At 60.3% G+C, this 10,414-nt stretch overlaps 1 protein-coding gene across 1 annotated transcript in view; it reads right to left on the bottom strand.

The window, feature by feature from the left end:
• Positions 1–118: 118 nt before the first annotated feature.
• The window catches only part of POLG (DNA polymerase gamma, catalytic subunit), an 11,013-nt gene continuing 717 nt past the window's right edge, over positions 119–10,414 (bottom strand). Inside the window, exons 2-23 of the mRNA XM_026036312.1 lie at positions 10,338–10,396; positions 10,086–10,263; positions 9,849–10,016; positions 9,633–9,779; positions 9,353–9,432; positions 8,891–9,073; positions 8,583–8,719; positions 8,378–8,501; positions 7,867–8,091; positions 7,639–7,759; positions 7,351–7,422; positions 7,100–7,207; positions 6,653–6,813; positions 6,342–6,395; positions 6,149–6,266; positions 5,876–6,011; positions 4,827–5,073; positions 4,590–4,712; positions 4,216–4,387; positions 3,579–3,787; positions 1,492–1,652; positions 119–294 (exon numbers count right to left, since the gene is read on the bottom strand). Coding sequence (XP_025892097.1) covers positions 233–294; positions 1,492–1,652; positions 3,579–3,787; positions 4,216–4,387; positions 4,590–4,712; positions 4,827–5,073; positions 5,876–6,011; positions 6,149–6,266; positions 6,342–6,395; positions 6,653–6,813; positions 7,100–7,207; positions 7,351–7,422; positions 7,639–7,759; positions 7,867–8,091; positions 8,378–8,501; positions 8,583–8,719; positions 8,891–9,073; positions 9,353–9,432; positions 9,633–9,779; positions 9,849–10,016; positions 10,086–10,263; positions 10,338–10,396 — 3,045 coding nt within the window. The 3' untranslated portion in view covers positions 119–232. The remainder of the gene's footprint in view (positions 295–1,491; positions 1,653–3,578; positions 3,788–4,215; positions 4,388–4,589; positions 4,713–4,826; positions 5,074–5,875; positions 6,012–6,148; positions 6,267–6,341; positions 6,396–6,652; positions 6,814–7,099; positions 7,208–7,350; positions 7,423–7,638; positions 7,760–7,866; positions 8,092–8,377; positions 8,502–8,582; positions 8,720–8,890; positions 9,074–9,352; positions 9,433–9,632; positions 9,780–9,848; positions 10,017–10,085; positions 10,264–10,337; positions 10,397–10,414) is intronic.

Below are 10,414 nucleotides of genomic sequence, written 5' to 3'. Positions count from 1 at the left end.
GCTTGTCATTTCTTCCTTCATGTAAGCAGCGACTCTGGCTAGAGCCACCCGCTGCCCTGGAAGGTGCCTATGCCATTAGAAGGTGCTGCTATTTTTATATTTTTTTCCTGAAGAGCATCCCTTCCAGGCAAAGGAAAGCAGATCAACCAGCATCACCTGCCCAGATCTCTGCTGCTGACAGCACMGCCAGGCCTGCTCCCTGCACAACAGGCATTCTGGCCCTCTAGCTTCATCACTTCTTCTCCAGCGAGCCTTTAGTTATTTCAAGTAGCTGATAGATATCCAGCGCTTCACCTGGAAGACAAGGGGACACCGTCACTTGCGTTGTGCAGAAGAGTTGGACTGTAACTTAAGAGCAAGAGACTGACAGCAATTATTTCTTTAGTTCATAGCTTTTAGCACAAAAAGTTCTAAATGTGTTTGAACTACTGCTGGGTGGTGGTGTGAATGCAGAAACCAGCACTGTCAGGAAGCTGGGACTACGACTTATTCTGCCTTGGAGTAGAAGCTTGCTGCTGTGTACAGCTGCTGAGAAGCACCAGCCACTGCTCCCTCTCCTGAGCCAGCGTGCAGGGCTGCTGTGGTTTGGCTGACCTTGATGTGAGGCACTTGCTTAGTTTGCCTTAGTCCTGGGGGGAAGAAAGTCCCCCCTAGGGACACTCTTCTTGCCCCCAACACCCCCAATCCTTCTTCTAAAAGCAGACCTTGCAGGAAAGACTCCTAATAAAGGCTGGAAAAGGCTGGAGCACGTGTGATGTGTTCAAAGAGGGGAGCACAAATCTGCAGGCAGGTTCTGTTCTGAGGACAGTGCTGCACACTGGGGAGAAGCTTTTAAAGAGGCTCCTAGCAAAGAGTTAATCGGTCGCTTGCATCAGTGAGCCCGGCTTCTGTCAAGTGCAGACAGGGACTAGCCCAGGCTCTTGGCTCTCAGAGGAAGAGCACTAAGCTCAAGCTTGCAGCACACGCTGTTCTCAGACCACAGCTGTGCTGAGCTGAAGGGGCAGCAGAGAAGGGGAAAAAGTCTTGGAGGCTGGAAAAGCTTGGAGCTGGAGGGCAAAGGTACAAGGCTGATGATTCATCTCACTTCAGGGGAGGAAAATTCATCCTTGGACTATGTGTGAAATAAGGATGTTCATCTGTCTTTAGAGGAGATGAAGGACACAGCATGAGAGAGGAGGCAGGTCTGTCCCATCTCTCTGCCCCAAATACTTAAAAGAAACACAAACTGCTCCAGGATTAATCAAGAAAGAAGAGGAGAGATGAACTAGAGGCGCAGAGGTGCTGAGAGGGGCAGTCCCAAGGAAGGGGGCAAGTGGAGGTTTTAGGATAGCAGATTCCCTGGCCTGTGCAGGGTGATGGCTGCACAGAAGGCCCAGGAGGTGCCTCTCTGAGCAGGACAAGGGCTCTGCTCAGGCACCACTGTATCCACCAAGCACCCACTGCAGACGGGGAGCCTCGGTGAGGGGCTGCAGGCTCCCACAGGCTGCTCACCTTGAGGGATGCCGTATCTCTTCTCCATCCCTGTTGGATTTGATGGGGTTACGCAGCTCATGGTCACCTCTTTCCTTAAGCACTGGTCAATATCAACCGCACTGAAAAAAGCCACTGACTGGGGCAGATCCTGGAGGCCCAGTTTATAGGCAAACATACACCTGGAGGAACAAGAGACCAAGTGAGTCAGGGCTCCACATCATGCACAGCTTGGTCACACCTGCTCTGGAGCAGGCAGGATGTCATGTCCCAGCAAGAAGCAAGAAAATTTGGCAAATTATGTCCCAAGAATCACAGAATGGTTAAGGTTGGAAGGGACCTCTAGAGATCATCCAGTCCCACCCGCCCTGCTCCAGCAGGGACACCCAGAGCATGTGGCACAGGGTGGCATCCAGGTGGGATGTGAAGATCTCCAGAGGAGACCACAGCCTCCCTGGGCAGCCTGTTCCAGGGCTCTGTCATCCTCACAGGAAAGTTCTTCTTCACATGGAGATAGAACTGCCTGGGCTTCAACTTGTTACCCCTTGTCCTGTCACTGGCCACCACCGAGAAGAGCTTGGCCCATTCCTCCCTACATTCTCCCCTCAGGTAKTTGTACAATGTTGATCAGATCTCCTCTCAGTCTTCTGCAAGCTAAACAGGCCCAGCTCACTTCATCTTCCCTCAWAAGAGAGATGCTTCAGTCCCTTAATCATCTTTGTCACTCTCTGCTGGACCCTCTCTAGAAGCTCCACGTCCCTCTGGTCCTGGGGAGCCCAGAAGTGGCCCCAATGCTCCAGGTTCGGCCTCTCCAGAGCTGAGCAGAGGGGCAGGATCCCTCCCTGCCCTGCTGGCAACATCCTGATGCAGCCAGGAGCCCATTGGCCTTCTTGGCCACGAGAGCACTGCTGCCTCATGAAGAAGCATCTCCTTAGACCCAGGGAAGTTACTTGGAATGAAAACTTATTYCCAAGGCCTGTCCTTCACTGCAAGCAGCACTTGATCACTGTTGGGGAAAAGACAGTCCTGGCYTCTTCTCAAAGGAGGAAACCAGCTGCAGCTTAGAAGTTGCAGGAAGTTTGATACCTTCTCTCTCTCTTAGCTAGTCTTCCTATTACTGCAAGCCCAGGGCTTCAATCAGCCACAGGTTCTGCTGGAACAAAGACAGCTTCACGAAATACTGGTCAGTCATTGCTAGAGCACCCTAGTCACTCAGTGGCTGGAAAACAAAGTGCTTTATAAATACTGGGTAGCAAGAGGGTCAAGTACTGCTAAAGTAGATGGGGAAAGAACAGAGTAATAGAACATTCGGCCTCCTAGGAAGAAAGGAAGAACCAGCCCTTTCCTTCTGGCTAATCCTCYCACGCGGAGCAGATGTTGGAATTTCCCAGCATGAAGCCGTGTGCTCGCAAGAGCTGCCACAAAGACACAAACATCAGGGCGTCTTCGCCTGCTGCGCGGGCACGGCAAGGCTGGTTGCTGTATCCTTCCCTCCGTGCAGGAGAAAATAGCTCTGCTTTGGCCAGCTCCTGTATAACCAAAGTGTTGGGAAGGGGATTTCACAAAACTGGGTTGGAACCTGAACGGGAGGAGCGCTGGGGCTTTGAGGGCAAGAGATTTTTCTAGGCTGAGCTTAACCTTGCACGTCCAGGGCAGGAAAGCAGCAGGAACTGCCCACGCTGCAGAGGGGGCAACGAGGCTGGTGGAAACGAGMCGTGTCCCTGCTGCTCAGCTGCCCTCTCAAGGCACAGGAGAGACTCAGCCAAATTCAGACTCTCGGCTGCTCATTCAGACCCAAGCGCTGCCGCTGAGCGGCCACAGATCTGAATGAAGTGGGAGGAGAYGTGTTCACATCCCCGTGCAGCCAAAAGCTGACGACACCCCACTCCTGCCAAGAGATTATCCCTTTAAACCGAAGCCGAGCTCCATTTATAGCCACCTGAGTCATGGGCAAAAGTTGCTACTAGAACTGCCAACTTGCCTTGAGCAGAAAGAAATAGCTCAGCCCTGCTTTACTGAATGCAAAACTACCCCGTGTGCCCCACACTCATCCCTGGGGCTTGCGCTGTCCCAGCCCAGCTCCGTGTCCCCGGACGCAGAGGTCTCACCGCGTGAGGAGGTTGGTGATCTGCAGGGCCAGGGCTGCGCGGTAGCGGTCCTGCGTCTGCACCAGGTAGCGCACCTCGTCGTGGATGCTGATGCAGAAGCGCCCGCTGATGTCGAACTCCTCGAAGAGCCACTTCATGGACACCAGCATGAGGTGCAGGTAGTCGACGGCCGAGCTTTGCACCACCCAGTTCACTCTGCTGGTAAGAAACTGGGGGAAGAAAATACAAATGCTAGGAGAGCATCAGGGTCCACAGCGCATCCCTGGAGCCAGACAGCTCCTGGGAGAACAATGTTAAATCAGGGCTGCTGAGTTTGCCTGACGGTCCCAAATTTTAAAATTTTTCATCTGTGTACTATCACACACATGAGGAACGTGGGAGCTGCAAAACTCCTCAGAGAGCYAAAAGCAGCACTGAAGAAGGAAGGTGCTGCTGGCACCCTAAACTCCTCCTGGCCGGTGGCAACCCAAAGCCCTCCAGCTCCCGCTCTGTTGTGCTGCAGCTCCCTGCCCCAGGAGCAAGGGCCCAGCACAACTGGGCTTCTTACGCGTCTCCAGACCCAAACAGTTGAGTTGGAGGTTGCTGCGGCAGAGAAGCCCCAGATAAAGCAGAGAGAAGCACAGGGCCGCGTCCCTACCTCTCCCTTGGCCACGGCGGGCTCCAGCGCCCTGCTGATGTGACAGCCCAGCACCGGCGTCTGCGGAGACGGGGACAGGGCGATGCTCTCCAGCTTGTTGAACATTTCAGACTCGGTCCCTCCAGCCCACACTCGGTGATGCACCACGTCCCACTTCTTCTTTGACCGGGACCTGGCAGGACAGAGGGTAGGTTTCCTTGGCTGGAAGGGTGGGACGAGGCTGCGGGTCTGGTTTCCTCRAGCCTCCTCTCCCCATCTGAGGCCACCACACTAATCCCACAGCTTTCTGAGGCTGGTAGCTCACAAAGACAGGCCGGGAGCCCCCAAGTCAACCCCCTTACACCACAAGCACTACCCRTGCTGGAGCATCCCACCTTTTCATGGCCTCTCTCTGGATCCGCTGGACGTCCTGGGCCGACACCGAACCATCCTCCGCCCTGTCCACAGGCAGGTCCAGCTTCTTCACCAGCCACTCCCCATCCTCAGTGAGATGAAACCTGCAAGCAACAGCCTGGAGGAGAGACCAGCACCCAACAGAGCAGGACGCACCTCTGTGGGACACCAAGGCTGTCCCATCCCTGCTCACCCACCAGCTCCCTGGGAGCGCTCACCTCCGGATGCCCTTGGTGACCGCGTACATCTGCTGGGCCTTCTCGCGCGCCTGCTGCTGCGTGAGCCGGTGGTTGAACTGCATCAGCAGGCGCTCGGCAAAGGGCTGCCCGGCCCCGTAGATGCGCCCGTAGTTGAAGATCTTGGCGTGCTCGCGGCTGATGCCCACCGTGGCCGCCGTCTTGCTGTGCAGGTCTGTGGCGTCGCTTTTCTTCCCTTGCAGCGTCATCCAACCGAAAGCCGTGCAGCCTGCAGCACAGCGAGAACCACTGAATCCTTAAGGTTGGAAGGGAMCTCGAGRTCATCTAGTCCAASCCCCTGCACATGCGGGGGCACCTGGAGCACGTGGCACAGGCTGCGTTGAAGCGAGTTGTGAAGATCTCCAAAGAAGGAGACTCCACAGCCTCTCTTTGCAGCCTGTACCAGGGCTCTGTCACCCTCACTGTCAAGAACTTTTTCCTTAAGATCCTGCAGAACTTTTGGTGCTTCAGTTTGTGTCCGTTTCCTCTAGTCCTATTGGTGTCCACCACTGAAAAGAGACCAGCCCCCTCCTCCTCACTGCCTCCCTTGAGGTMTTTATACACACTGATCAGGTCTCCCCTCAGCCTTCTCTTCCTCAGGCTGAACAGGCCCAGCTCCCTCAGCCTTTGCTCACAGGGCAGATGTTCCAGGCCCCTGATCATCCTCGTAGCCCTGCGCTGGACTCTCTCCAGCAGCTCTCATCCCTCTTGTACTGGGAAGCTGAGAGCTGGACACAGTCTCCAGCTGTGGTCTCACCACGGCTGCGTAGAGGGGGAGGATCACCTCCTCGACCTGCTGCAGACATTGTTCTTAATGCACCCCAGGACCCCCTTGGCCTTGTTGGCCACGAGGGCTCTGCTGCCTCATGGTCAACTTGTCCACCACGGTGCCCAGGTGCCTCTCTACGGAGCTGTTCTCCAGGTCAGTCCCAGCCTGTCCTGGTGCCTGGGSTTACTCCCCATCGAGCAGGTCACACGCAGGCATGTGCCACGTCGTGGGGCGAGCGTGGTCCCGGCATGCTGCTGCTCACCGTGCATGCCGGTGAAGTGCGCCTCGCCGAGCACTGCGGCGATCCACAGCTCCTGGGAATCCACGTCCGCGCCAACCAGCGAGTAGCCCGGCGGGACCTGCACCATGGCCTTGAGCTCGCTGCCCACGCGATCGGCCTGYGGGACACGACAGCACCGCGTCAGCGCGTCCCCCCGCTCCCACAGGGACTCCTCCTGCACATGCTGCATCCCAGGGTGACACGGAGACTCCGGGTGCCCCAAAGGGGGCCCCTGGGGACGCGGGGACATCGTACCCGGGCRTTGCTGGCTGTGAGCCAGGTGGGCTCCACGGCCCGGCGCGTAATGGTGCCCGCGGTCACCACCTGTGGCAGGATGGCCCCGTAATCCTCCTCCTCGTTGTAGTCYGGGTGCCTGCAGGGAAAGGCAGGATGAGCTTCCAGGGCATGCCGGGCTCACTGGAACAGCTCGGGAGGTTTCTCTCCATACCTGGTGATCACACGAGGCAGCTCCCCTTTCTTCAGCCACACGACCATCTGGGAACTGGGGGGACAGGCGCAATGTGAGACCCTGCGTGCGGGTGCAGGGGCCACCGGTGCAACCTTGTCCTCAGCCCACCAAGCAGGGACACCTAAGGAGTTCAGGTGACCTCCCCAAAGCCTGAGAACAAGYGCTTGCCAAAGGCACTGCTAGTTTTGCAACCCTCCCTTGAGAAAACCCAGACAAAACTCCTTCAGCTGGGACCCCAATTCATCCACTGCAATTCATCCATAGACGGTGAATGAGTCACCTCTGCTCACCTGATCCTCTTGTGAGCGTTCCTCCAAAACGAGATCATTTTGTTAATCTCAAGGGCTCTCGTTCCGTGGGTGCGCCCGATCGCAGCGCGCAGGGTGCCGTCCTCCATCCGGGGCAAGAAATCCTTTGCAAAAGGGCTCCCGACGTTGTTGTCATTCCCGTCCTTCGACAGCAAAGGGCCGCAGCTCAGCAAACCAGCACGGGATGTAAACCGAGCCCTGGGGGCCTTCCYGCCCCAGCTCCAGAGATGCCTCTTGGCCACCAACCCCACTCCAAGGGACAAGACTGCCATGTGGGGCAGGCTGATCCAGCACAAGGGAGCAGAGAAGAGACACAGTGATGCCGAGGGAAGGTGGGGAGCTGGGAGCAGGCGGCAGGCCAAGGGGACACCTCGTGCTCCCTCGTGCCGCGGGACGGCTCAGAGGAGAGCCCACGAGCTCCCCACTCACCTTGTGCGGCAGCTTGAAGAACCAGCAGCCGGGGATGTCGACGTCGTTGTAGGGGCCGTTGCCGTGGTGGAACGACGGCCGGCTGCTCCTCTGCTCCAGCTCCTCCTCCTGCAACCACAAGGCGGGGTGACGGGGCCAGGGCCACCGCGGCGGAGCCCCCCCAAGCCTGGACGGGCACGCGGTGGCAGCAGGACGCCGTGCAGGGGACGGCTGAAAGACGGGGCCGCATCCCCGCAGCAAACCCCGCTTACCAGCAGTGCGTCTTGGTCAGCTCTGTCCATCTTCTCCTCCATGTCCACCTCCAGGCGGCTCAGCTCCTCCACCTGGGGGCAAAGAGGGGACAGGCAGTGCCACCACCGCGGCCCCTTCAAAACACCCACCCCAGGGGACACAGGACAGGGCTCAGGGACAGCGGGGACCCRCCAGCCCCATGCACAGGGCTGTTTTGGGAGGCACCGCATCCACGCTGGCCCCCTGCATCTCCTGGGGGCAGGGACACCTCTTCCAAAGGACACCTGCAGCAGCCCCTGCCCAGTCACCTTCTTCCACACAGCGCTGCCATCCATCACCAGGAGCTCCTCGTCCACGGCGACCTCGGGCCCCGGCGGCTGCTCCTGCCCCTTCTCCAGACAGTGCTGCCTGTAGAGGTGCTCGATCACCCTGCGGGGGGGACAGCAGCAGCCCAGGTCACCGCCAGCACCAGGGCAAGGGGCCCACGATCAACCYGTAGCCGTGTGCCACATCCAGCCCCACGACGGGCGCCTCACCGGTGCGGGCAGAGCGGGCCCTGCGCCTCGGAGGGCTCCCGCGGCAGGTTGTCCTGCCGCCCGGGCACCAGGTAGCCCCAGCCGTGCTTCTCCGAGTAGTGGAGCGGGAAGCCGTCCCAGGCCAGGCGCATCAGCTTCGGCGTCACCCGCATCTGCAGGCTGATGAGGCTGGGCCCCGGCACCCACTCGGCGTCCTCCAGGCGCGGGCACAGCTTGCGGTACCAGCTGGGGACGGCAAGAGTTAGGGAGCACGGAGCCAGCCCTGGCAGCCCTTGGACACGCTCAACATTCCCCGCGGGACACATCTAGGCAATGGGGAGCACCCTTCCCTGTCCCGACAGAGGTGGAAAGGTCTCCTCCACCCCCACATTCAAACACCCGCAGTGGGAAATGCCTGAAACGTGGCAGTTCTGCCACTTCTGGGGAATGAGCCCCAGGGGACACTCAAGCGGAGGGACAGGGATCCGAGGCTGGGAGAGGACTGGAGCCCCGCGGCGCCGGCCCCGCTCACCCCGGGTGGCCCGGCAGGTGCTGCAGCCTCTTGGGCTGCAGCGTCACCGTCTCCTTGAGGCGCTCCAGGCAGGCCCGGCTCTCGGGCACTCGCAGCTCCTCTTCCTCGCTGGGAGGGCCGGGGTCTGTGGGGCGACGAGAGCAGCGAGTGCCCCGCGCTGGGTGCCCACGAGGCCCCGGGAAGCGGCGCCGGGCGCCACACTCACCCTCCTGGCACTCCTGYGCCGCCCCCTCGGCGGCGGCGGCATTCACCTCCCGCTCCTTCTTCTTCACGGGTTGCTTCTTCTGCTTGAACTCCTGCGTGTCCCACTCCAGGTCCCAGAGCCAGGGGTCATCCTTGTACCTGCCAACACACCCGTGCCATGCACCAGCGTCATCCCAACTCCCACATCCAGGTGCTTGTGGCCAGCTGGGATGTCCTGGCCACAGCACTGGATCCCTCTCCCAAGAAGCCATGTCCTTTTCCCACTGGGCACAGGTCTGCCCGGCCCTATGCCCCTATCCCCAGGGGGACCTGTCCTCCTGCAGCAGCTGGCAGGCATCGTTGGCCAAGTCCATCAGGGATTTCTTCATCTCCTTCTGCAGCTCCTCGTAGATGYCCTGAGCATCGTCCAGGTACCTCTTCCAGTTCCCGTTGACCGGCAGGTAGGACACCCCCATCTCCAGCATCCCTGCAAACGTCACGGGATGGGGGCACCTGGACAGAATTCAATAGATCCAACCTGAAGAGGATTTGCCTTGGAAACCCCCACTCTGCCAGAAGCAGGAGTGTCCTACAGCCCTGTTTCTCCGCCGAGGGCATCACAGCCTCCTGCAGCTCCCAGCACTGGMTGCTCTTCCCGTTCATCACCAAGGAGCACCGCACCTTCCCCTGACCAAACAGCAGCACCCGCAGCCGTGCCTGGGAACAGGGCCGTGCTTCTCCCCATGGCCAATCAAGTCTGCAGCTCCATGGCCGCAGCTTGGCGGCTCCCACCTCTCCATGAAGAGYGGCAGCTGCTCCTGAAACACCTCGTGGGTGGCCTGGACGTCCCGGGCACAGTAGGTCATCAGGTCCTGTGGACACAGACAGGAGGCAAGGTGAGAGCACGCAGCACAGCAAGCTGGCAGCATTGGGGACCACCTGGTTGCCAGCCAGCTCCCGTGTGAGCCAAACTCTATAGAAGAGCAGCCGTCCCCCACAGACGGGGGACATCCCTGGTCCTGCAACGGCAGGGGACATCCCTGTGGCTGCTCCTCCAGTGCCGCCCCCGTACCTGGAAGTTGCTCCTGACGTCGGCCATGGTGCCCTTGACGAAGAGCTCGCGCGCCTCCTTCTCCAGCGGCTCGCCGCCCACGTAGAGCGCGTGCACGTCRGCCAGGTTGTTGATGCTGCTGACGTCCACCCAGTCCCAGGAGGAGATCTGCAAGGCCGGGGTGCTGAGCGCGGCGCGGGCCCCCCYGCGAGCGACGCCCCCGGCGCCCCCACTCACCGCGGGCCCCTCGCCGCGGGCGCGCGTCTTCCTCATGTGCTGCTTGACCTGCTGCAGCCCCTTCCTCTTGCCGTGCCGCGCGGCCATCCAGAGGCTGCGCTGGAAGCCCGTCAGCCCCGAGATGGCCATGTGCATGCTCATGGTGTCCAGGAAGCGCATGCGGGATCCCTGCGGAAGGYGCCGCGCGTGGCTGCGGGCTCCCGAACGGAGCGGCCTGGCGCCGGCGCGGCATGTTACCTGGATGAAGTACTGCTCCCGCACAAAGGCCCGGTCGAAGGCGACGTTGTGGCCCACGACGATGCSCTCGGGCTGCTCGCCGCCGCCGCGGCCCTCCAGCGGGATGAGGTCGGCCGTGGCGAGGCGGCTGGACCACGAGTAGCGCTCCTCCAGCAGCCGMGCGCTGCACCACGAGTACCTGCGGGATGGGCGGGCAGCACCACGGCACCCACGCCACGCCACGCGCCCCGCCGCCCCAGCGCACCCCCTCACCATGCCGAGGGCGCCGCCGCCACGGCCAGCGTGGGGCACTGCCCCTCGGCCACGCACACCTCCACGTCCAGCACCAG

The sequence above is a fragment of the Nothoprocta perdicaria genome, unplaced genomic scaffold (assembly GCF_003342845.1).
Source record: "Nothoprocta perdicaria isolate Ctin4 unplaced genomic scaffold, notPer1 scaffold_176, whole genome shotgun sequence".
Taxonomy (NCBI): Eukaryota; Metazoa; Chordata; class Aves; order Tinamiformes; family Tinamidae; genus Nothoprocta; species Nothoprocta perdicaria.
This window is presented reverse-complemented; position numbering and strand designations above follow the sequence as displayed.